The 27,622-nt window shown below is 48.0% G+C and overlaps 1 protein-coding gene across 2 annotated transcripts in view; it reads right to left on the bottom strand.

Moving 5' to 3' along the window:
* The window catches only part of CYB561D2 (cytochrome b561 family member D2), a 124,760-nt gene that overhangs the window by 41,348 nt on the left and 55,790 nt on the right, over positions 1-27,622 (bottom strand). For both annotated transcript variants that reach the window (XM_069644053.1, XM_069644055.1), the window contains exon 2: positions 1,119-1,373. In XM_069644053.1, coding sequence (XP_069500154.1) covers positions 1,119-1,245 — 127 coding nt within the window. In that variant the 5' untranslated portion in view covers positions 1,246-1,373. The remainder of the gene's footprint in view (positions 1-1,118; positions 1,374-27,622) is intronic.

Here is a 27,622-nt window from a genome sequence, read left to right as displayed (position 1 = left end):
CTTTTCTTCTCCATTTCTCTGCTTGTTCGCCCACCCTTTCCCGTGCAAACCTGAAGTTCCCTTCTTTGCCCCGTCCTGTACTTTTAAAAACGGTTTTGTTCATACGCCACTTCGTTCCTATACATTTGTTTGTGCTATTTTTTTGTCCTAAGGAGGAGTTGACCAGATCTCGTACATAGAAAAGTAAAACTACCTATTAACTTAGTAAACTGGTAGCATTGGGGGAAGGGGATGCATTCCCTATCGAGTGCACGTGATGCCAACGTGAAGTCTGCTGTAGAAAGGTGGATAGTCAGTGTGCCGCATGTTGTCAATGCCATTAGGTGAAGTGCATGAACTTACATCAACTGAGTCAGTTAACAGAATAAAAAAACAACCGCTGCCAGGGCTCCTCACGGAACATAGATCAAAACAGTGGTATGGAGCTAGAGAAAATACTTGAACTCGTCATGACTTCATAATATCCTAGGAATTTTTAGATTGCGCCTTTTACACATTCATACGAGCAAGCCAGTGTTCGAGTGACATTGAGAGATTAGTTTAGCTTCAGAATTATGTGATGTTTGGCTGGGATAAATACATGTGTAGCATGTTCAAGATGCACAAAATTACATAATTCGTCAGTGACCAACCCAACACCATCAATACTTTTAAAGAGGAAACAGGCTGCCGCTCTCCCCTTGCCAACAGTCTGCTTCCCTTGAATACGGACAGTGCCAGGCCAAAGCACCACTCCATCTATTCCTCCGCACCCTCGCACTACTTTCTCTTTCACCATCTCACCCATTAGCATACACCATGGGTGCCAATAGCATTAACTTCCGAAGCGGGGGTGCTTTCACATTAAAGGATATCCCTTAAGCCTTGGTGAAGGGTCACCTAAGGCTTGTGAACCATCACCGGCTGTGAAAGCACCCAAGCCGCAGCAATTGACACTTCAGTGAGACTGTTTAACAACCAGTAATCAATTAGGGCATTACCTTCACATATTTAATTACAAACCAGGTATGTGCAGTTAACGAACTGCACAGATTGCCAGCACCATTTAATAACCTCCAACAGGTGACAAATCAAGCAACAGACACCATACTGATTTGTTCAGTCTCTTCTTTACTCACTTGATCCAGGCCTGGACACCACACCCACGGAAATTGTGAAGGCCACAGCAGAGATGTGTGCAGCTACGCCAGACAAGGCTCGCAGGTAGCGGTAGGGCCAGGTCTCTGTTTCAATACTCAGAGCCATGTCTGCTCCACCCGGGCACTAGTCAAGTACTTCTTGTTTCGTAGTAAGAGTTCCCACATCTGCTCCCAAAGTCCTTGAACCTCAGTATCCCCGAGGTATATCCTGGGCAAAGATCCTGGCAAGTCCAGCTAAGAAAGAAAGAAAGAAAATTGACACCAGGAATAAGAGAAGAGTCCTGAAATCGATGCATTCAGAGAGGTGGCTGCTGGGCAACAGATTGTCAGGCATGCCAAATATAGCTATAACTGTTCTTTATATGATGATTACTCAGCAATGTTGCTCCACCTCAGAGAAACCTACATTCTTTCTCAATGCAGTTGTGCACTACCCAGCTCTTGTAGTATGCGTTGCCAGGGGGCACCAGAGGGGGCTGTAGCCGCAGGTCTTTTGGTTGTAGCCCCGGATAGAAGCTCAGGGGTTACAACCAAAAAGGCAAGCTAGCCCGCAGTCCGACAGTCCCAAAATTAGCATAGCCCCGTGTCTTTTCCAGACCTAGCAACCCCCCCTGGTTTGCACAATGCTTTAGACATGCAGAATAACGTGAAAGGTTCTCTCTACTGAAGTGCTGTATGGGGCAGAGGGCGGATCTTATCTGTACAAACAGAGCATATGCAGAATAAGTTCACCAAGATATGTGTGCTAAGCAGTTGACCTGGGATACTGGTTGTATTTAGACCAGAAGCCATAAGGGGACCATATTTACACAAGATCACCCTAATTCTATTGTTGAACTGGGTTGGCAAAAGTAAAGGGAAGCAATCCCTCTAGGGTCTCACTGGTTTCTCAACATACCCTGTAAGGAAATGATATGATTGGTTATTTATAACATGCTTAATATCCAGAGGTTTCTAAGCGCGGACCCGGGGATCGAACCTGTGTTGCTCTGTGTTGTCTTGCTTCCAAGGCGAGCACGTTGCCCGTAGGTTATCCTCCCGAGACTAAATGAAAAGGAGATAACGTCACCTGCTGCAGCGGAAGTTATTAATCCAACCCATGCTCTGCTACGCCCGACTCAAAGCCAAGCAATTCCCCCCCCCCCATTTTTGGCAGGAAGTTGCCGACTCCTTGCGGCTAGATGTAGTGCAGCCTGCTCCTGGGTTGTGCCGAGAGCCAGCTGTTATTGTGTCAGATGTCCAGCCTGCAAACCTTTTACATCAGTCCCAACAGGAAACCCTATTCTGCAGCGTTAACATAACAGACTACTGCCGAGGTCTGCACACTCAAGTGTCACAGACTGGCTGGAACAGTTTCTAGGCATTCATTATAAATAAGCTTTAAATATTAATAAGCAAACTGCAATGCAGTCTCACATATCACAAATTGCCGAATTGGATTGGTTGCTATGCTCTCAAACTCATGAGAAAGAAACTGTGTGTGGCTTCCGCATGCCAGGTGGTCAGCCTAAACCTTCCCAATGGCACACAAGGTTCAGATAACGGGCTGGCGTGGCTGGACTATTCTTTAAAATTTACAAATCATACAAGCTAGGGTCTCAGGCGACACCTTTTATTACACACAACATACATTGAAAAGCCCTTAGAAAAACATGCTAGCAGATCTTGCAAGTGGAGCTCTTCTAGATTCAACCACTGATCACATTACACGGAGCACAAAGATGGTCTTCTCTTGTAGGATAAAAGTGCTTAAAGAGAAATCGCTCTTAATGTGCGCAAAGCTAACCCCTTCTGATAGGTATGCAATATATAAAATTGTATGGTCACCACTTTATCAACTTATCTCACACTGGTGTTGGAAAATAAGCTGGTTGGTAACCGTAGAATTCTATATATGACAGACGTCCTCCAGGTTACAATGTGTGCCCCGAGGCTCATACTAGGGTACAAATAGTCCAAGCTATCCCACAAGAAGACGCCATCTAAGAGCAAAAACCTCGAGCAGTATGCAAGGATCTCCAAGTCTCGGTTCTGTACCACATTCCAACCTGGGGACATTCAGTAACACACAACCAATTTTTACTGTTTACCTGTGGACAATTTAAAATCAGCCCTCCCCCCCCCCCATCGAGTGCACTCATGGTAGGGACGTCATTTCACCAAAATGCCTGGGGTAACAGAAGTGGCATCACACGACCCTTGACTTCTGATGACATCACAGGAAGTGATGTCATTTGACCCAACCCCGAAGTGACATCACGGGAAGCATGGAACACGACCTCTAACCCCTTGACAAAACAGGAAGGGGCATCACATAGCATTGTTCCCAAGTACACTACAAAAAATATGGTTACGATATCACTATAATGCGATATACATTTCATACAAGAATGGATCACAATACTACTGTGAATGCAAGCAGACATCAAAGGCGAAATGATGTGTTTTTATAAAAGCACTTGCGCGCTTTATATTGAACATATATACATACAATAGCACCCAACCTGTGTTAGTACTCATTTATCAACCTGAGAAGAACCGTCAATAAGTCTAGCAATTTTTCCAGAAAAAGACATTTGTTATTCCCATTCTTTCTTATTTAGGGTCACTGCTCAAAGTCTCAAAGTGTTACACTTGTGCAACCCCGTTTTTTTTTTTAATAGGCCTGAACAAGAAAGCCAGCCACTCCAGAAACAAAGAGCCACACATGGCACTGGCCCCAGCCCAGGAGACAGACAGACAGACACACACACACTTACTTTTAGGGGTTGCAAGGGAGACCACAGGGGTCGCATTTGCGACCCCTAGCGACTCCCAAATGCCATCCCTGCCTCATGGCCACTCCTTCGAATAGGCTAGGATGTCTGGCAGGAGAACAGGCCTTTTTAGTGCTTTGCAGCATGCTGCAGTACACCAAAGTGCCTGAAAGCAGTGACATTTGAACATACATCTCCATCACACTGAAGCAGCCAATTTTGGACACATCAAGATATGTGCGAACTGTCATATCAAAATCCGTGTAGTTGATAGCATTGCAAGGGCATGAGGATTTTCTAAAAAGCATCATCCCTGTCACCATCAGAACTATAAGCAGACCACTAGACTTTATTTTTTCACAAACTAATGCCCCCAAACTTAGATAGCCAAATACAGCTATGGAAATAACTAGCCACATATTGTACAGATAGGGCATGGGACATTTGATAAGCAGACTCACTTGGGATCACCCAACTCATCAAATCCATTAGCCCAGAAACAGATTCAAGTGGAATACTGCAGAGTTACATGGACACATGGAATGAAAACGTGAGTGCGTTCTAAACCTAAAGTAAGTGATTGTTACATAATTTATGTTTTAATACCTCAGAAGGTTGCCTTTCTCAACCACTTTGGGTTGCAGGCAAAGCGAACAGCATTAAGGCTAAGAACAGTGTCCCGCGGCTGCTACAAGCACTGGATCAGGAGATACGAGCGATTACGCAATTTGTTTTCCCAGACGTCAACGAGCAACAGGGAGTAACGCAATGACGTATACACGATTGAGGACAGGAGGCTGGCGGTGGTCCATACACGCGGAGTGCCGCCACCAACTTGAAATGTCCATGAATCCTTGAAACAATAGGTACGATTTCAACATTTACAAAGCGGATAGGAGTGTTTATTTAAGGGGAACACAATAGTTAGCGCGTATGGTACAATCAGTATACATAGATTTCTTACAGGAAAAAGCCAAGACAGAAACCTACCTGAAGAATACAGAACGGACCAATCACAGGGTGAAGCAATTACAGGCACTCCACACAGATCTAGGATCGCAAAATATATACTAATATATGAGGGCACGGTTCAGCCGATGCATATTGTATGTTTTGTAGATAAGCAGGTCAAGGAACTTATAACAGAAATGACTGGTGGGCTAATAGGAAACCAAGCATGCCGACTGATTAATGCAAGGGTCACGTCTAAGGTAATCTACCACAAATATTATAAACAGCCTATGGGAATGACAAATGCTCATTAACATTGTATAAACGGATATAGATGACATAGCTTGCAGGGTGATCACATCAGAGGACAAATGCACTAGAGGTTGACAACAACCAGGAATTCTGGACCTATGATAAATGGAATTTGGCTCAATCTTTTAAAGGTAAACACAGCAATGTAACGGTGGGTTCACCAGGGGAACTTGTCTGGTAGAAGGAAGAATACTACCACATGGCAGATAGTCTACTTCTAAATTTGAAAGTATATATGAGGTAGAGAATAGGATCACTCGGATTCCGGTAGTCATGTAGTATTACTTCCCATTAATGTTTATAACAACTGAGAATTGGCAAACTGCCTCATCTTATGATTTTGAGGAGGAAAGAATTACTCTCATACAACTTATTTTATTTAATTGCCTAACTAATGTACTTCTATTTTTGTTCCCCCCACTTCCTTCAACAGACATTATGGAATTATGTAATGAGGCAACATGAATAACTGATGGAATTTGGATAGGAACAGTTGTGTACATATGTTTTTGATGATATACAAAAGGACTGAAAAATATATATAAAACATTGAGGCACTATTACAAATGATATGTGCGTATCTTTGTATTTGATGATGTAGAAGTACCAAATAGCCTAAACATAAGCCAGAGGTGAAGGCGATACAATAGGGTGTCCAGTCATAATTTCGAAAACAAAATTTCGAAAGTCAAAAAAGTCGAATCAAAAATGTCGAAAAAAAAAATGTCGAATTGTTTTTTTTTTTTTCGATATTTTTTTTTGGGCTCTAGTTTCTGTGAAAAAAAAGGTAAAAATAAAAAAAAAAGGGGGGTTGGGGGGAACCCCCCCATTTCGAAAAAAAAACCATTAAAAAAAAATTCGACTTTTTTTTTCGACGTTTTTTTTTCGACTTTTTGACTTTCGAATATTTTGTATTCGAAATTATGTCTATGAACCATACAATAGGCACGTGCAACCAAGAGGTTATTGTTGGCACATGTTGACAAAGCTTTAGTAGATATACAGCGATACCTTTGAACATATGCGTATGGACAAATGTACATTTGCATACTTCCAATTGGTATATGATGTGATAATACACAATTGGATACAATGAAGTATTAAACCTTGAAATTATGGACAATCTGTCTTTGAATGGATCCGTTCATTCAGTAATCTTTCAACTGAGTGCACAGTGTGGGTTGACAAAATGTTTTAGAGTTGATTTAATCCTTGACCGATGGGTGCTACAGTCTGTCTACCGCCCTATGCAGACAGTTTTTGCAATTTATTCCAATCAATATTATCATGCAGCTGGAGCTGTAAACCCCAGTTCACATGGTTTCAGTTTTGTTTATTACTTTAAATTAGGCTACAGAGAGCCTACAGGCTGAATGAAGGAGAGCACTATTACCCATAGCCTATCACTTCTAATAGGGTGCAAAAATATCGATGCCACCCGATTGAAAGCCAATGAGATGGATATCGAGGCTTCAGAACTTGGGAGGGCCACACGACAGGGCTGCTTCCCGCTGTGTTGGATGGTGTACCCAGTCAGGAAGGTCACTTCAAGCTGAATTCACAAACCCTGCCTAGATTTATCTCTGGATTAATGAAGTGCCATAAACGTATGTACTGATGCTTCAAGAGCTAGTACAAACATGATGCAGTAGTGATAAGAGCCTGCTCGGACAATAGTCGTGACATGTGCCCGATCTTGATCTCATTCTGAGGATGCACACTTTGGACATTAGTAATGGCTTGGTTCAGGCAGACCCACACCTGCCCCGAATATCAACAACTGCACCGAACAACCAACCATCAACTTCTTCAGGAAGAAAATAAGTGATGGTGCACCAAAACAACTACATAACTTACTGGAAACTTGGTGAGAGCAATAAAGTTTAATCTTGTGGTACAGTGAAAGTGGATGGAAGCTGTAAGCAGGAAAGAAGCAATGGAGTGCAGATAAAGAGGCAAGGCATCAGGAAACGAAATACTTAGACTGCTTACAACTGAGACAACCAGAAGCACTGCATAACAGATCAGCATAATGCACTTACGGTTCGGAGGTGCTATAAAGTGACTTTGCAAAACCAAGGAAGTATAAGACTCTTTCGAACGAGCTACCTGATCCCTTTACAAGAAAGCTCTACTATCTTGGAAGGGGCCAAGTACAGATATTGAAATCTGTGCGTCTGTCTGCACAACGGAGAACACATCCAAATGTATGACAACCTACCAAGCCGCCAACTACTAGAACACAAAACCGCAAGTACCCTAACTTCACATGGCAAATTGTGCTTTTCAGCACACCCAAAAGCAGAACATAATAGCTCCTACCAGACAGACACAGATCTGAAGCCAGTCACCACAAGAAGCCCAAAATATGGATTAGCACCACACTGTGCATATTGAGTGTGGAGGTTGGCAGTATTTTATTCTGTGGACGTACAGGAGCCACAGAGATGACAACTGCAGCCACTACTGTAGCAGAGGCAACGTAACCACAATCCTGTTCAGGAAGGTGTTACGGAGCAAAAGGTAATAGAGTTCTCATAAGGCAGTACTAGCATGATGTAAACCCATTTCCGAGGGACAGGTACTCCCAACTAGACGCACTGCAGTGTCAGATAAAGGCATGTTTAGCTGCTCAGATCCAGAATAAGAATCACGTGGGCGCTAGGTATATGGACAGATCTTACTACGTACAATGGAAAGATCCACTGGAGGCAGTGAACTGCATCATGTGAATAGGCAAACAGGAATTTGTACAGGTCTTGATTGGTGCTGCAAAATCATGCCTTACAAGGTCCGATGATGTTCCATTAGAAAGTTAATGGTTAAAGTAACCGGCCAAATATATCTTGCCGACTTTCTGTACAAGGCTCATTTTGTAAACCCTATTAATACTCCTGAGGTTTCTGTGCTTGTATAACACTACAATAGTTTCTCTGAGCATTTCTGCACAGCTGTAAAGAAATAAACCTAATCTCAGCCTTTGCTGCCTTGATCCTAATTATATTATGTTATGTAGTGAAAGGCTGCAGATTCAAAACCAGTCATCGAATGGAGCAAACCTGAAAGGATTGAGACACCAGCACATAAAGCCTACATGCCTTATTGCCTTGACATATGGCATCTGCTGTCTGGTTAGCCACATTATCCCTCCAAATCTGCCCCCCCGGCATTTGGAAACCATCAAATTGATTAAAGCTATTCACATGCTGCAAAGACAGGCATGTTTCCCCGGTCCATTGCCACAAGAAGATTCCTAGTCATGGACATGTAAAAGGGTCTTATTCAGATTTGTTTCTGAACAATGGTTGAAGACAATCAAATTAACTACTGGCTCATCCGCAGTGTAAACAATGGTATCAGACAAGGACAATGTTGCATGCTGAAGACCAAGTCAAAATCATGCTCATTTTAATAGTTACACATGATTGGCAGGGCACGTCTACCTTGAAAGTAAGAATGCACACAGGAGGCCTTGTACATAAGAACTATCCCTCCGGTTATAGGTTACATGATCAAGCCCTGAACATCTTGGCAATGCCTTTTAGCGAGATGGCACAAGGCAAAAGACGGCGATGCTGTACCAATCCTCAGCCTATCACACCATAAAAGGAGATTGTATGTGCTATGCATGACAAAGTCAGACCGTCATAACAGGCTTCAGCCTGTAAAGAGAAGAGGGGTAACTCTGCTGCGAAGTGCCACGCTCCTTCCAAAACTGTTGCCCAAAGGACTGCCCAGTCACTGAGACCCCACTTTCCTGGGCCTGAACTTTGCATTCACAAATCCCCTTTATCGGGTTCTGTAATGCTCGAGTGAAAAGAGAGCTAAAACATGGCGCCGGTAAGCGGCCATTTTGGACATTTTCTTCCGACCACAGTGAAAGTCTGCATTTTGCGATTAACCCTTTTAGAAGGCAAACATGATTTAGCAGTGCTAACAGTATTCTAGTGAGAAGCGCATGAGTTCATCGCGTAGGATAGTTTTGCAGTGCTCATTCAAGGATGAGTTACGAGAAGAGGCTGAGATGAGCAGGTGCACTGATAAGGCTGTTGGGAACGGGAGCACAGTAGCACGAGATGGGTTTTTCCATTCCACTGTTTGTATTTTTCCACTCTAAGAGTGCCTCCAATGCTTGCTGTCCATCACTTCTGCCGGAGACATTCAGTAACTTGTGGAAGGTGGAGACTCTGACTAAATAAGAAGAGTGGGTAATCTGCTGGGGTGGAAGAAAAAGTCTCACTGAGAAGGAGTACACTCCGTTCCAGGCCCATTAGCTGAGGTGTTCTCTCTGCGTACCTGCTTTGGGGCTTTGCATTGTTGTGCCAGACGAGATGAAGGGGTTCTCTACATCTGCACTGATATGCTTGTTATTGTGTGTATCTATGTGTGAAAAGTAGCATTTATTCCTCTGTGGGGTGTTTGTTAGTAACTGTAAATAAAGGGCCTTTAAAGAGCCAATTATATTCTAACTATTGGTCTAGGTTTGTGTTATTGCCTCCCTGTTTCCTACCAATCTGAGGTCCCTACACTTTTTGTAAAGCAAAATAGGTTCTCAATTTATCCATTTTGTTTTCCTTTGCATTCTGCTGAAATGTACCTCAACTCTAGTCATAATAGCACTCAGCATAAGCATTGCACTGGGATCAGGGTTTAGATTCATTAATGTGAAACCATTGCAGGTTGGTTGTTTTTCAAAGGCCTTCATGCAGCTGAGAATAATCTTTAATCAGAAGCCCTAAGTGAATATTATTGACCCAGTAATAAATGTGCACACTTTATCTCTCTTTAGGCAATCTGTTTTTCCAGTGCTAGTCTGTGGGTGGATCTGCCCGTGCTTTGCATGGCATGTGGTTTTTTGGGGGTCAATGTGGTTCATCAAGCTGGAATCTGTCCCCTGTGTGCAGGTTAGCATTGGGGTATTGTGAGGAGGCAAGTGTGGGGCATAGTGATGGCTTGATTATGGTGCTCAAAGTACTGTTGCAGATTTCAGTAGGTGTTAGTTGGAGAAGTTGTACTTTACAAATGGGCATTAATTTAGGACTACAAGCAGAATAGCCTAACACGCCAGAGTATAGTAGACAATCTCTTCTGGCCTCCCCCTCTCTATCCCTCTGACCACTCCTCTCTCCTGTAGTGACCACTGCCTTCTCTCCTCCCATCTCTCACTTTCGTCCCCTCAAGCCAAGCTCACCCTAACACTGCCACCTACTTTCTTGGATATCCAACCCATGAAGCATGTGCCAGTTGAGGCTTTCACTTCCAACTTCTCCCCACCCCCTCCTCTGGCTGAATCACACCCAGACACAACCCTTTCCCTTCTCTACTCTTCCATTTCTGATACTCTTGATGTTCTTGCCCCTGTCATGAGGATCCGCCTGAAGTCCAAAACCAAGTGTAATTCCTGGTATGATTCAGACCTAGCTACACTTAAACGTAAATGTAGGGCGGCTGAGAGGAAATGGAGGTCTTCTTGCTCAAGCTCTGACAAACTGGCATGTCGCCTGCTCCAAAGGCAATACCGACTCTGTCCTCACCAAGAAGAGAGTCCACATTCAAGCCCGTGTCTCTGCAGCATCTAACAACTCAGCTGAACTCTTCAAAATCCGCAAGGAGCTTGCCAACCCTGCTGCAGTCTCTTCCCCTCCCCTTACCTCCCAAGCTCTCTGCAACGACTTTGCCTCTCACTTTATCTCAAAAACCAAGGACATCTTGTCCTCCCTCTCCTCCCCTCGCCTCCTATTCCCCCTCACCCTGCGCTTGCTAACCCTCCCCTAATCACCCCCCCTCCCTCCTGCTCTTCCTTTCCCCTTTTCTCACCTGATGAGGTCGCTAGACAAGTCCGATCTATGAAAGCCTTGTCAAAACAGGTTCATCCCTGCCCTCGCTCCAGCAATTGCTGATTTCTGTAACCATTTGTTTTCCTCAGGATCTTTCCCCTCCCCTCTGAAACACTCCCTTGTGCATCCTCTCCTCAAGAAACCCACAGCTGATCCTTCCTGTCCAGCTAACTACCGCCCAATCTCCATTACTCCCTTCCTTGGCAAACTCCTTGAGGAGCTGGCCATCTCTCAGCTTAACCTTCATACTGACTGTTGGTTGCCTCCATGACCACCAGTCTGGTTTCAGAGCAGCCAGAAGCACAGAAACTGCTCTCCTGAACATCCGTGAAGATCTACTCTCCAATCTTGACTCTAACATTCCCTCTGTTCTCATCCTACTCAATCTCTCTTCTGCCTTTGACACGGTCAACCATACCATCCTGCTTAACCGTCTCCGTGAGAACCTGGGTATCACTGATCAGGCTCTTGCCTGGCTGACCTCTCTAACCTCTCGCCCTGGCTTTTCAACCAATACCTGCCAACTCTCGCCCACTCCATTGCCACACTATGCTCAAATTTCCAGTGCTACGCTGGCGACACTCGCCTCATTTTCAGGATGCCATCGGCCACCTCCTCTCCCTCTCTCATCTCCGACTGCCTACCTGCCATTCAAGTTTGGTGTGCCGCCAATGACCTTTGTCTGAATGCCAGCAAGACTGAGATCCTCCTCATCCGCACACCTTCCCCATCATTTCCGATATCTCTCTGGCTGTCTCGCTTGGCCCTCCTCCAATCCCCACCTGTGAGGCTAAGAACCTCGGGGTCATCTTTGACTCCACACTCTCCTTCTCAGCCCACATCTCTGAGGTCTCTAAAAAGTCAAACTTCCTTCTGCACCTCCTCAGAGGTACTCTTCCTTTCCTCTCCTTCCCCCAGAAGCTCAGTCTCCCAAGCTCTGGTTCTCTCCAAGCTGGACTATTGCAACAGCATCTTTCTAAATCTTCCTGCCTCTACTCTCCGCCCTCTGCAACTAATCCAGAACAGGACTGCAAGACTTGTCCTCAGCCACAAGCCCTGGGATCGTATCTCTCCAGCTCTGAAATCTCTCCATTGGCTCCCAGTGGATGCAAGGATCACATTTAAAACCATATGCATTGTCCACAAGGCTTTCTGGGGCCTGGGTCCAAAATCCCTTCAGCTATCCCTCCGCAAATACCTCCCCTCTAGAGCTCAATGCTTCTCTACCGCTAACTCCCTCAGGGTCAGTTGTTTTTCAAAGAAGCAAGCTGGGGGTAGATCTCTGTCTTCGGCGGGGGCCTCCCTCTGGAACAGCCTCCCAGCCACTCTAAAACTTGAGGAAAACCATCTCCGGTTCCGGAAGCAACTCAAGACTTTCCTCTTTGCTTCTGCCTTTGCTCCCCCTCTCCCTTGCTGATCTGTATAATCCTGGCACTGTGCACCTGGCCACCCTCTGTCCCCTGGGCCCAGGTACCTGCTCACCTTGCCACCCTTTCTGCACTGCCTCCTGCCCACCCTTTGCACTGGGGACTATATCTGTACCCATACAGTCCCCAAATCCCCCCTTTTTCTTCTTTCATGCACTTATCCAACTTACCCAGTTCTGCTGGCGTAAGCACAGCACTTGCCACGTGTTGGCTGCATTACCCCTATTTATTTCTCCATTATCCACTTTATTTGTTTTTATTATTCATCTGTTCTCCCCTCTGTTCCGCACTTCCCACTCTCCCCCTTCCATGCACTTTTCCCCTTTCCCATGCACTTGCACGTTCTCAATGTCAATGGGCCTAGTAAGATCGTTGTTCTATTATTCTCCACCGTTTCCCCTCCCTTGCCTTGTCGTGCTCTGAAACACCCGTGTACGAGCGTGTTACAAATAAATTAACATATCATAATGGGCCTCATTACACGGTAGGCAGTAGCCATGGCGCTATTAGCGCCATGTCTACCCCCTTACCGCATTAAGGGTCCGTGTTCCCGGAATAGGGACTTACCAGGTCATTCCGACCTTGGAGTACCCGGTAAATCCCCATTCCGGGAACCATTCCCCATTACCATTCGACCCCCCCCATAGGGCTCATTGGGAATGGGGATGTATTTAATAACGGTACCGCAATTTGCGGTACCGTTATTAGCTCTGAAGTCCCTCAATGGGTCCCCTTCCATAATGCCTGGTAAAACCGGGTGTTAGGGACGGGACCTGCTAAGGAACCTCGTAGTAGGGCAGTAAGGGATTACCGGCACCAGTGCCCTTACCGATGCCGGTAATCCCTTACCGCCTACCGTGTAATGAGGCCCACTGACTTAGAAGGCTTGTCAGCATTATACATCTGCGATTGCGAAGCGCATGGTTATGATGTGGTGAACAACTGTCTAAAGTGTTCCATACATTTTAAATTTGATCTGGAAACACATGCCAGCTTGCTTCACATATACACAGAATTGTGATCATTTACATGTCGCATCTTGACAGAAATATGCACGACCGCTTGCGTCACATACACACAATTGTGATTATTAGCTTGCGTCACATCTAGGCAGAAATGTGAATGTTGGCTTGCATCACACCTAGATGGAATTGTGAATATTCGCTTACGTCACATATAGACAGAAATGAGCATGTTAACTTGCGTCTCATCTACACAGAATTGTGATTATTAGCCTGCGTCATATCGTGAAAGAAATGTGCATTTCAGCTTGCATCACAAATACACAGAATTGTGATGATTAGCTTGCGTCACATCTGGACAGAAATTTGAATGCCAGCTTGCGTCAAACCAAGATGGAATTGTGAATATTAGCTTATGTCACATCTAGACAGGAATGTGAATATTATCTACAATGCTGTCCAGATGTGATGCAAGCTATCATTATCCATCCAGTCTACATAGTAGGATCACGTTACTTACCTGTAACTGTTGTTCTCCAGCATGGGGTCTGGCATGGATTCACATGAATATAAGAATACATAGCAGTATACACATGCACAACCACGGGAGGTGGCAAGGCTAAAAATTAAGCATTACATAAACTCAACATTAAGCAACTCTTACCTCCTCACCAGCCCACCTTCAGGCGAACAGGTTGCGCAGCACTGCTTGGCCGATTCTGCACTCCTCCCTGGAATCCCGGTCGACGCAGTAGAATTTCGTGAAGGTGTGCGTCGACCTCCACGTAGCAGCCCTGCAGATGTCCAGCAGGGGCACACCAGACAAGATCGCTCTGGTCGAATGGGCTCTCGGACGGCCAGGCAACGGTCGGTTTGCCAACCGATGACAGTGCATGATGCAGCCAGAGCCCCATCTGGAAATGGAAGCCTTCGAGAGGGCCTTCCCTTGATTCACAGGTCCAAAGTTCACAAAAAGCTGTGATGTCTTCCGAAAACTCTTCGTGCGGTCCATGTAGAACTTCAGCGCTCTAGCTACATCCAGCGAGTGCAAAGTCCTCTCGACCGGCGACGAAGGCGACGGGAAGAAAACTGGCAACACCAAGGGCTTGTTGAGGTGGAAGTCCGACGGCACCTTGGGCATGAAGGAGGGGTGCGTCCTCAGCACCACCCTCATCTCGTGGAAAGTCAAGTATGGAGGCTTGCAGGAAAGGGCCTGGATCCCACTCGTCGAGCGGAGGTGATGACCACAAGGAACGCTGTTTTCCACAACAGAAATTTCAACGGTGCTGAATGCAGAGGCTCGAATGGCGGCCCCATGAGCCTAGTCAGCACCACGTTGAGCTCCCACGCCAGGGCCGGAGCCTTCACCGGCGATAACGATCGGAACAGTCCCTTCATAAATTCCTTCACCAGGCGATGATACCACATGGATGACCGTCCCGTAGTTCTGGTGTAACGGGAAATCGCTGCAGGATGGATCTCGATAGAAGCGTGAGCTAGCCCCGCCCTGGCCAGCGACAGCATGTATGGCAGCACTTGAGGGGCCGTAATTCGCAGAGGGTTAATCTTCTGTGCACGGCACCAGACAGAGAACCTCTCCCATTTGTGTCCAAAGCACTTGAGAGTTGAGGACGCCCTGGCCTTTGCAAGCACCTCCTTGCAGTCTGCCGGGATATCGTACCCTCCAAACTCTAGTGCCGCAAGAGCCAGGCCTGCAAGTTCAAGTACCCCGGGTCGTGATGGAGGATGCGCCTCCTTCTCTGGAGAGAATCTGCGTCCGTCGATAGTTTGACTGGTGGGGACGCTGACAAGTCCAGAAGGTCCGGGAACCAGATCTGTCTCGGCCACACCGTTGCGACGAGGATCATCCTGCACTGGGACCTCTTGAGTTGGTTGACGAGTCGCAGTAGCAACGGCAACGGAGGGAGCACATACAGGAACAGGCTGCCCCAGGGGAACGAGAAAGCATCGCCCATGCTCCTCGGCTGGGGAAACCTGCTGGCGAACCTCAGGCACTTGGGGTTCGCCGCCGTCGCGAACAGGTCGATCTGGGGTTTGCCCCATCGTCGAAAAAGCCGATCCACTTGGGCCTGTATGCTGGGGTCGGAAAGTCTGTGCCCGCCGCGAGATGCGCGCGGGTGCCCCACCACCGAATAGCTTGGCAGAAGACCTTGTTGAGCGGGATCTTGTCTGTCTTCGAAGCTGCCCGCCGCTTGCATCCAACGGGCGTCGAGGAACTCCTGTAGAGGACGCATCCGCAGCCTGCATAGGCGCACCAGGTAGATGCAAGATCACATCATGCCGAGAAGTGCCTTGATGGACCTCACTCTGTCCACGTCCGTGGCCAGCAGGCGCTGCACCTTGCCCAGGATGGCCTTCGTCCTTTCCTCCAACGGGGAAGCCAATCGTGCCACTGTATCAAACTTGGCTCCAAGAAACAGTGCGCCCTGCAACAGAACCAGGTGGGATTTTGGGAAGTTGATGGAGAATCCCAGGTCCGTGAGCAGTTGGACGGTCTTCACTGTGTGCTCGACGGCGAGCTACCTTGTCCTTGCTCGGATGAGCCAATCATCCAGGTAGGGGTAAACGTGGATCCCTTGCAGGCGCAGCTGCGCCGCCACTGGCGCTAGGCACTTGGTAAATACCCTGGGCGCCGACTTCAATCCGAAAGGCAGGGCCTTGAATTGGTAGTGCCGTCCTTGTACTACGAATCTGAGAAACTCTCGGTGTCCTTTTAGAATGGGGATGTGGAAGTAAGCATCCTCCAAGTCCAGCGACGATGGGAAGTCGCCTGCCTCCAGCTGTCCCAGCACGTGCTGGAGGGTGACCATCCAGAACTTCTGGGCCTTGATGTATTTGTTTAACCGACGCAGGTCCAGGATGGGCGCCAACCGCCTGTCTTCTTTCTGACGAGGAAGTATCTCGAGTATACTCCGGAGCCCCGGAGCCTCCTGGGACGAGCTCGATGGCCCCTTTCTTGAGCATCGCCCTTACCTCTAACAGCAGTTGTGGGATGTGATTTTCCTTCCTGGACATGGGAGGAATTTGGGGGCACTTCTTTAGAAATTCGAGAGTGTGCCCGTGGGCCAGGGCATCCAGCACCCAACGGTTGGTGGAGATGGACTCCCACATGCTGACGAACTTCGCCAGCCGGCCTCCCACCGGGGTGCTCAGGTGGGGGCCCGATGCCACAGCCGGTTCAGTCCTGCTTTGAGGCGGCCTTGCCACCCTGATCTCCTTGGCGACGGAGTCCTCCTGACTTGTCACGCCCTCTGTAGGCCTCTTGTGACGAGGAGCGGGCTGCCTGGCGGTATGTCGAGGAACCACTGCCAAATCCTTTGGAGGCACCTTGCTTGCCTCCGGACTTCCGAAAGGGCGGCCGTCGTTGCTGCAAAACTCCGAAGGCCCGAGCCGTCTCCGTGTCGGTCTTGATGGCCGGAAGTGACTCATCTACTGTCTTTCCAAACAGGTTGTTCCCATCGATGGGCATGTCCAGAACTCTGGTTTGCACGTCCTGATGGAAATCTGTTGCCTTGAGCCATCCCCGCGGTCGAAGGCAAACACCGTTGCCCAACTGGCGGAACCCGGTGTCCACGATGTCCATGGCCAACATTATGGCGTGGTCCGACGCCACCTCACCTTCCTGTAGGATCCCCAGGGCCTCCGCCCTCTTGTCCGGTAGGAAGTCCAGCAGGGGGGCGATCTTGTACCACAACTCCCTGTCGTAGCGGGCCACAATCGCTAGGGCGTTGGCCGCCTTAATTGTCGTCGCCGCGGACGAGATGACTCGTCGTCCCATGGCGTCCAGTCTCTTTCCCTCGCCGTCAGGTGGGGAGGTTGAAATTGAAGCCGTCGCCCCCGCCGCTTTCTTTTTGGCCGCCGACGAGATGAATAAATACGGGGTCGGCTGCGCCCTAAAAGGCACAAAGGGGCGGAATCGGGGACCCGGTACTTCTTCTCGTACCGATCCCTCTTGGCAGGTGTCGTGGCCGGGTTCTTCAGGAGAGCATGTCCCTCGTCCCAGATGTTGTCAATCAACGGCACCGCGAGGACAGGCTTCCTCTTGGCCATGCGCCGTTGATAGAGGAAGCCTTCCTTCTTCTGTTCTTCGGGGCAGAGCTGGAAGAGCTCAGATGCCCTGGAAATCATGGCGTGGAAGGAGCCAATTTCGTCGGGCGGGTAGGCAGGCCAGAGGGGGTGGTGATGGAAGGCCCATCCCGTCGTCACCACCATCGTCATCCGTCCCCGTCGTGGCCGTATCTGTTCCTGTGTCATCCCTAGGATCAGATCAGGGAGGGAGATGAAGGCTGAGCGGGCCGTGAGGGCTGGAAAGGCAGGGGAGGGATGAACTCTTCTCCGCTTGTTTGGAGGGCTTCCCGACGGGCCTGACTCTGCTGGGTCGTCCGTTGGGGGTAGAGGCAATCTCGTCCTTATCTCCGTGCATAAGGTTTGGATTGCCATCAAAATGGCCGCTGAGTTGTCCGGCAATGGCTGCGATGGGGGCGATGGTTGCTCCTCCTCCTCGGGAACCTCGTCGGCACCACCGTTGCTTTCTTCGTCCACCTCCCGGGGTTCCTCCTGTGGGACCGACCCTCCTCAAACCTCTTGTTGAGGCCTTGCACAACTTTAACGAGCTGCTCCACAGAGGCTGTATCCGTGTCCGTGATGGCCACCGAGGGCCCCCCCCTCTTTTTCCACCAGGGTTTTCACAGAGGTCTTATCGATGGGCTGAAAACTGCGGTGGCAGGGAAACTCTGGGCCCCAAGGTAGTCTCCACTGGGGTAGCCAGGGCCGTCACGACTCCCTCAATAGAGGCCATAGCTGGGTGAATCAGGGCCTTCACGACTTTTGGCGTGCTTGAGGCCTTCACCTTGGAGGGAGGGACACCGCCTTGCTCCCCCTCGGCTGTCTCAGTCGGGATCGACAGGGGCTTCTCCAGAAGCTTACCCGGGATCTCCGACTTTCTCTTCCCCGAGCCAGAGCATTGGCTTGTGGTTGATGGTGTCAGTGAAAGTGCGCCCTGCCTGGCAGCCGAGGAGCCCGACCATTCGGCACGCCCGGTGCCCGCGGACTCGTGGCGCTTAGCCTTCTGTTGTGCCCCCGTCGCCGGAGCGCCCTCAAAGGACTTAGAAGACCGCTCGGACCTCTTCTTCTCACCTACCGCCTTCCAGCCAGTTGGTGAGGCAGATCCGTCGATCCTTCATGGTCCGCTCCGACATGTTCTTGCAAAACGCACATTCCTTTTCCACGTGCGTTTTGTCTTCATGAAGGCAGTAGAGACATCTAGAATGCTCGTCCTTCTTGAACACATTCTGTAATCTGCACCCAGGGCAGTTCCTGAACAGCTTGGATCCGAGCGTCGAGCTTCCCTTGTCCTGGGCCATGTCCACGGGGTAGGCCTCAAGGTCTTCTGGAATCTTCCAAGAAGCGTACTTGACGAAAACTTCGCCCTTGAGGGGCGTAGAAAATTCCGAATGGGGCGCCTGTTGATCGGAAGTAGAAATGGTGGAACTTGAGGCTCGATTGACCGAAAAAATGAGATTAAACTCTTTGAAAAAAAAATCACAAAATGCAGTAAAGCTCGAGAGCTATAGCACGAGGACTCCCAACCTTTGGGACGTGCGGTAAAAATCTGAGAATGGCTGCCAGGGGCGGGGCTTCGGGAGAGGGCAGTCATTGGCTTGGGGCAGTATGACCCAGAGACCAGTGATAGGTTACTACTAAGAACGACAGATCAGAAACGAAACTGATACTGATTTTTTCTTTACCGAGGATTCCCAGCCTGATGACGGGGAATATTCATGAGCATGTGAATCCATGCCAGACCCCCATGCTGGAGAAATGTCTATAACCAACCCTACTAATAAAAACATTTAAAAAAACTCATCCCTCTGCATACATCTCTCAAACCCTGAACTAAAACACAACCATACCTCTAAAGCACAACAAACCGCATGCACTTCACCGCAATAACAAAAACCACACAAAGCCTCGTACAACAGCAGATGAAGGCTACCAACCGAAAAATACATCAAAGCTCAGCGAACAGTGTAAACCGAACTGAAGCAGCCAACAGCACATCACAGCTCTCAAGCTCTTTCTCCCGCTCTGTCCTACTAACTTACCCTACCCTCTTGTCTTTAAGTGCCACCAGATAGCCAGGGGACCACTCCAGTGGTGACAGTGTGTGGTATAAATATCTTTAACATTAACATAACTTCAAAAGCAGATCTACCTGTGTTACAATGCAAAGAAAAAATGGTACAGGGAGGGGCCCCAAGCTTCCATAAAACAAGGTCACTGTTTTATGCAATATTTAAGAGCAAGTTTTGTTGTGCCACAAATCTTAATAAATGAAACAGGGGGTTAAGGTTATTGGGCCAGTACTTACATGCGATATAGGAAAGGCAATTTTGCTGCTGGACTTCAGCTTATCCGGTCTATTTTCCTTTTTGGAAGGGGCTCCACATCACACCTCACAATAGCCCCAATACATGAAAAAGCACTTAATAAAATGCAACCACAAAATTGTGCAATTACAAAGTCTATCAGAAAATGTTCTACTTTTACCATTGTCAATTGGAATATTACAAAAGGAAAACCACAATTAAGAAGTATTCAACTGCTTTACTACCACACACTTCACTTCAAAGCAAAAACTTGAATGAGCGCAACATGAAAGGTCTCCAAATGTAAAATCAGCTTCTTGTGTAGTCTGAGAAACCCGAAGGTGTCTCACCCGCTAGTCCCCGGGGGTGTCTCTCTCAGGTGGCCAGGGCGCGGCCATCGCCTTTGGATCCAGACCCTGGGGGTGGACCAGTGCAGGAGGATAACCTGGACGAGGGGTCTTCGGGGAGTGGAGCACCTGATGGCAAGACGCGGTATCTTCTCCGCTGTAACACCTTCACCTCATCCTCCCCCTTTCCCTACACGAACACTTTCACACAGACATACTGCTCGGGGAGAAAACAGACTCACATCCGACATGTCCCAATACCACGGTCAGGCAAAGTAAGGTAATTACTGTTAACCCACACCTGACTTTCATTAAGCTTCCCCACACGGATAAAAGGCTGAGCACGATAAAACTATGCTTACTCAACACTCGTTCCCTTAACAAACACGCACAATGTGTTCACGACAGGATTGTCGATGAACAAATAGACATCTTTTGTGTAACGGAAACCTGGCTTAAAGGCCCTATCGGCCCCACCTGCGATACCGCAGTCCCGGGAGGGTACTCCACCTTCTACACACAAGAGAAGATGGCCAGGGTGGTGGTGTTGCAGTAATTGCAAGAGACTCCATTCACATGTTTCCCAGCAGCATAGCATGCAAGGGTTGTGAAATCATGCACCTCAAGCACACCCCCACGGCCAACAGCAGCCTAAACATGATAGTCCTTTATAGGCCCCCCACGTCCACTCCAGAATTTAATGATGAAATAACACCAGCTAAACATGCTCAAAGGGCCCAACACAGCCACATTAATTTTGGGTGACTTCAATCGATGGTGTGGTGATACTAAAGAAGCCGGCAAACTACAATGATCCCTAAACAATATTGACTTTAAGATTACCAACCAAGAGCCCACGATGGATAACGGTCATCTACTTGATTGGGTCGTCACAAATAATCTTGAAACACGTGACTTTAAGACAGAACCGTGCATATGGTCAGATCTCCATAGGATAACTTTCCAAATCGTCTTGCCACTTCCCAAACCTAAAACCCCCCCAACTGTCCTATTCCATCTACATATCGAAACTATAAAAACATCAATAGGAACCATCTCAGGCAATGCCTGGCTAATGTTGAAAGTAACCAAGGTGAGAATGACTCTTGTGAAACTCTATTATCAAACTTACTTAGCCATCTCGAAAAACTCACAAATCATGTAGCACCTCTTCAAACCAAGTCAATCAGACCTACCCAAAAAATACAACAATGGTTCTCCAAAGAACTAGCAGAACAAAAAAGGGACAAGCGAACCAGAGAAAACGCTTGGCAAAAAAAACATTCACCTGCCAATAAAACCCTATGGAAGGAAAGTGAAACAAAATATAAACACATGATAATAGAGGCTACGAAAAACTTCTATAACAAACAGATTTCGACAGCTGCTAACTCCACCAGCAAGCTTTTTAACATTTTGAAATCAATAGAAAAACCCAAAGGCATCACTCCACTATTCCTACCCTAACAAGAAGAATGCGATGCAACCCAGATCGCATTCTTCAATAAAATCTCCAAAGCCAGGGATTCCATCACAAACTCCATGACTAACAAAAAAAAGTCAGTCACATTGCCTGACGAGACCCCCCCACCCTTACACATCGAAACCTTCAATTTCACAGAAATCACCATCAGTGAAATGACTAAGGTACTTGCCTCCATGAAACCCACAACATGTGCAGAGAATATTATCCCTCCTAAAATAATACTGGACAATACTGACTTATTTGCCCCTATATTAGCAAAGTTCATCAATGCCTCCTTCAGAGATCAGAAAGTCCCTAACGCCATCAAAAAGGTCACTGACGCCACTGGTTAAGAAACCCAATCTCGACCAACGGGATCCCAATAACTTGAGACCTATCACCAACTGCAGCTTTGTCCTTAAGATCATGGATATGATCACCACCATGCAGCTCTAGGCACATGTGGAGGCTTCAAACTCCCTTCACACCCAACAGTCTGGTTTCCGCCCTGCCCACAGTACGGAGACGGCCATGCTAGACCTACAGACGAAAATGCTCAGCATTATTGACAAGGGTAAGACAGGGCTCCTCATCCTCCTCAACCTCATTGCCGCGTTTGACCTCCTCGACCATAACTTACTTCAGAATGCACTAAAAAAAAGACCAACTGCTCGGATGAAGCCATCGGATGGATAATGTCTTTCCTAAAAAATAGGATATCTAGGGTGCACTGGGGGGATAAGTTCTCCTTGGAAAAGGAAATCCTCTGTGGAGTCCCTCAAGGGGCCAGCATGTCACCATTGTTATTCAAATTTTACCTGAGGTACCTATGCCTTGTCCTAGATCATATAAACACATCTTTTACAAACTATGCGGACGACACGCAGCTGGTGTTTGAGTTAAGTGGCAACTATCTGAAAGATAATGAGCAACTTACTATGATCTACAACAACGTAATGGATGGACTCTAATTGGATGTGCCTTAGCGGAAAAAAAACAGAGCTCATGGTATTTGGCTCGTTTCAGCCAGAGCTAAACTATCCTCCTCCTACACGTCCTTCCTAATTAAAGACAGCTATACCGGTCCTGAGTAAGGTTAAAACCCTTGGTAGGATGCTAGAAGCATCCTTGGGGCAGATGCCCAAGTACAGTACATCAAGAAAACTGTGCCTACCACCTTAGACTAATAAAATCTATCAGACCCTTCATTTCAGAGGACAACTGCGCTACCATAGCAAGAGCTATCATCATGTCGCGCCTTGACTATGGCAACGCGCTAGTCCTGGGTGCCTCTAAGCAGTGTTTGCAAAGCTATCAAGTTGTCCAGAAGAATGTGGTAAGAATAATTAAGCACAAAACCAGGTCAGAACACATCAGCGACTCCAGAAGGGAGCTACATTGGCTGAAAATCGAAGATAGGGTACATTGTAAGACCTTAACCATCGTGCACAGATGTATTTTCGGAAAAGCACCGGCCTACCTTAAAACCAGGATTCAACCATATGTTCCCAGTAGAACACCGAGATCGTCCAGCCTTGGCAAAATCTCAGTAGCCCCACACAAACTCAAAAGAGGCTTGGGTAGATCCTTTCCCACCCTCGCAGCCAATCTTTGCAACAATCTTCCGAACCACATAAGACTGGAAACTAACTACATTTGTTTCCGCAAACTGGTGAAAACCCATATCTTCAAATAAATGATATCCTCAGTTTATAATTAGCTTCCGAGTAAATCTACCTGGCTGTCCCGGCCTACATGTTAGTCATTGTTTGTCTTTTTTCGTGTCCATGTATCTGCGCCCCGAGGCTTGCGAGCTACCGGCGCATTACAAATATTAAAATAAATTAAATAAATAAATAAAAACCGAGAGTACACTCCGAGCAAGGCAAAGCATACAAAAGGAATAGTGTTTTCCAGACGGCAGCTGAACGAGAGGAGAAAGGCGGCAAACCGAGAAGGGAAAGCAAGGAGGGAGATACCCTTGACCTTTCTAGTGAGAAACCGTTACTTTCCAGAAACCTTCAGACTGAAAGGCGTTAGGCCAGGAAACATGATTGGAGAATCCTGCATTGTGTGTCAAGAGATACCCAGGGCCCTCCTACATGACTAGTTGAGTCGAGAAGGAGCTGCAGCCGCTGTGGTTCGGTCCTTGGCTCCAGGTTGAAAGCAGCGCCAGAGAAATCAACACAGGCGGTGAGTTGGGGAGATTGATGCAAGACCGGTCTATGTAGAACTCAAGGTTGCAATCAGCAACATTGTATGAAGAGCGCAAGAGCAAAGAACATGAACACATGTGATGAAAGATGCGAGTAAAGCTCAATTACTGATGGATGTTTGAACTCTAATGCGAATCAGAGTAGGTACGAGACAAAGTAAAAGAGTTGTCCGGGACCGCGGGTGTGCTCAAAGGTCTCTGTATTAAGTACCTAGGCCAAACAGTGGCAGAAACAGTGATAAAAGGGAAAGTAATTAATAGAATGAATCAAAGTGGTCCTGCAATGGTTTTAAGAAAAATCCATCGCACTGTTGAAAGTCTTAAAATTTCGATAACAAAAAAAAGCAAGATTAAAAGTGGTACGAGGCCGACTGAGGGAGACCAGTGGTGAGCAGTAAACCCGAGAACATCTGAATGTGAAAATCCTGATGAGAAGGAAACTTTGATAAATCTGGCACTCTGCAATAAGACTTTTATTGGAAAAGAGACTTGGGTGCAGAAGGCTCAGCTACCCAGATTTTGCATCCTCATGGCAGAGAAACCAGAGTATGCGAAGCTCTATTGTGTTACCTTATCCCGTGCTGAAAACGTGGCAAAGGGAAGCCAGCTCATCTATCCTGACATGTGGTTTCTATTTAGAAGTAAGGATTGGCAATAGGTGTATTGCCGGTAAGATAGCTCAGCGGGTTGAGCGCTCGCTGCTGTGACCAGAGCGTGATCTGTAGGTGCAGGTCGCAGATTCGAATCCCGGCAAGGCCAACTCAGCCTTTCATCCTTCTGAGGTCGATAAACGAGTACCAATTTCGGTTGGGTGATATTGTACGTAAATATGTGCTCTGTAAAGCGCTTTGTATTAAGGCGCTATATAAATAACACATTATTATTATTCGTTTAGACCCTTTTATTTTGACAGAGACTCGATTAGTACTGTGTCATTATTATTCGATGGTCGCAGCTTGCTCCCAATCCTTAGATTTAGGGTTAGATAGGCGTTCTACCAACCCATTGAAGTTCAATAAACACCCTTGAACCGAGATCACTTGTGTATGTCTTCACTGTTTGATACCATGTCTTCCTTACATGTGGCGTCAGCAGTGGGATGCGACTCAATTGGGAAACTGGGGGACCCTAAAATTCCAGAAACGTAGTCACAGAGCCTCAGATCCCTCTATCGCCAAGAAAGATTCCATAGGCTTTGTTATTTGTAGCAGCAGAGAAGCTTCTATACCTCCAGGGAAAAGAGGGATGATTCCCACAGACTTCGTCCTAAAACCCCCTGCAGGTTGTTCTAGAAGACTGGCCCTGAAATCTGGCTTGGAAGTTTGGTCTAGATGTCCTGGCGGGCATCATAGATCCCGATTTCCAGGGAGATATAAAGGTTCTCCTACAGAACCATGACGAAACTCCATTTGAAATACATCGTGGGGACAAAATTGCTCACAGAATCCTTAAGAAGGCTCGATTTCCCTGTTTAAGGAAGAAAGTGAACCAGTAGGTATATTAGGCTTTGGAGAGGCTGATGAACCATCTATCACTGAGGCAAAGAGGGAAGAACCACCTACCATCCTTCCCGACTTAGCCTTTGCCCAGTGAAATGGCCCAGCACTCACAGAGGCTTTCTTACAAGTAATTCCTGAGTGAGAAGGACTAGAAAAGGGGAGTTCCTTTTTCTTCCTGAAACAGGGATTACTATATAAAAAAGGAAACCGGGGGCGTGGCTTGGAGCGGCCGCGCGCGGTATGCTTTCCTAGAAGCTCCTGGCTGGCCCGATGCGCACTGTGTGCTAGCTCCTTCTCCAGTCTCCGTTTTCGCTGAAATCGGGCCCACAGCATGTGGGAGGACTAGCTGCAGGGTAGCAGATTTTTGATGTTCGGACACTTGTAGGTCCGGCGGAGGCCCCAGCGGCAAAATGGCAGCCTCGCCACGGCTTCCACCGAGGATGCGGAATGGGGGAGGTGCGGCTGCAGGAAGATAGCGTGGGCCGCCGAGCGAACCGACTTAGGCTATCCCATGCCGCCTGAGAGTGGAGCGCCGGATGTTTGCTGCCTGAACCCCAGATGAGAGCATCGGGAGGATCCCGATTCGCAGAGGATTCTGCTGCGGGGGTCCTGCGGGGAGGCGCCCGGCGGCTAAGGGAAGGAGGATCGGGCCGGCTGGAGCTGGGTCTCGGAGGTCCATCGCAAGACTGCAACTGAAGCCGGTCCCCTTCCCGAGAAACCGCGAGGGTCCCGAGTCGCTTTCCCGAGCCATCTCGGGTGGCCGCGGGGCTGTTCTGGGTACGCCTGCGGTGAAGATCTGGAGTGCTGTGGGGCCAGCGCTGGGACGCGCATACAGGGATTGAGACGCGGCGGACTGGCTGGCTCGGGGGCGGTGCATTGGGGCCTCTGCAGGCGTGGCTTTATTTCCATTGAAAGGCGGGGCCGGCTTGAGCGCGCACTGGCAGCTGTGGGGGGAGCCGTCGCAGAGGAGCGGCACCCTGAGCAAACGTAGGAGCAGCAACGAGAACGGCCTAATTGACCAACGCTTCCTCCGCCTGGATCCCAGTCTGGCTATACACTTTGCAAAAGCACAACATTAATATTGATGTTGCCCGAAGCATAAGGAAGGCAGCAACATTACGAATCGATCCCTGGTGGCCCTGATCAGCGGCACCCCTTCAGGGGCTCCATCCGACCTGCCTGATTTCACCAGTCAACGATTTCAGTCTGCCCCCTTGGCTCCCAGGGGCAAAATAAATAGGTGAATACATACCTAAGAGGGGAGTAGTGTGGCAGTTGGGTGCCAGGATGTCGAGGAGTGGGAAGTTATCCAAACAGGCGGACATTGCGACTTTAATGGCCACTTCACAGGGTGAAAGATCCAAGAGAGGTGACATATCGGAGGGCCTCTCTGGGGGGAAACCCCCGTCAGTGTCGCTTCAACTAACAGCAGTGCACAAATGGTGACCAAGGCGGATTTGCAGGAGCTGCTCTCTGCCCTGACAAATGAAATTCGTAAAAGTACAGAAAAAGTCACGGAAAAAATAACGTCCTTGGATAAAAGAGTTGGGGAGGGTGAGAGAAGGACGGCGGAGCTCGAGTCGGATGTATGTGACCAGCGGTTTGAGGGCGAGCTCGGCAGGGATAGAATCAAAGCACTGGAGGAGAGGTGTGCCCTTCTTGAAGCCAAGCAAGAGGATGCAGAAAACCGGTCACGGAGAAATAACATCCGTGTTCGGGGGATTCCAACATCGGTAGCAGACTCAGAGCTCAGGAACCATGTCTCAGAGTGGTTTATATACATTATCACCCTGCCGGATGATTCACCACTAGAATTGGACCGGGTGCACAGATCAGCCCTGAGATCTGCGTCAGGCTTCCCCCCAGATGTCTTGGTAAGGGTTCATTTCTATCAAGTTAAGGAGGAAATTATGCGCGAAGCAAGACCGATGGGACAAATAACTTTTCAAGGGTCTAAAATATCGCTATACCAAGACCTGGCGAATTCCGCATTGCAGAAGCGGAGGGCCATGCGGTCACTTACGGAATGGCTGCAAGGGAAGAAGATCGCCTACCAATGGGGATTCCCCACCGCGGTCAAGTTCATATGGGAGGGGGGCTCAAAGGCAAATCAGGTCACCGAAAGAGGCCGACAAATTCATGGGAATCGGAGAAAAGGAAGGCGCCTCAGATTCCGAAGATCCTTCTCAATCTCGGCACGACAAACCTCTAGCAGGAGAATGGTCGAGGCCTGCCCGCCGGCGCAGACCTCGGGCCCCTCTAAGAAAACCTCTGAGCCGGGCTAACCTGGATCCACTGCTACTCCAAGGTAATGGGTAGCGGA

The sequence above is a fragment of the Ambystoma mexicanum genome, chromosome 2p, assembly GCF_040938575.1.
Source record: "Ambystoma mexicanum isolate Mex_15411 chromosome 2p, UKY_AmexF1_1, whole genome shotgun sequence".
NCBI lineage: Eukaryota > Metazoa > Chordata > Amphibia > Caudata > Ambystomatidae > Ambystoma > Ambystoma mexicanum.
Note: the sequence above shows the minus strand (reverse complement) of the source record. Positions and strands in the feature narration are given on the sequence as shown.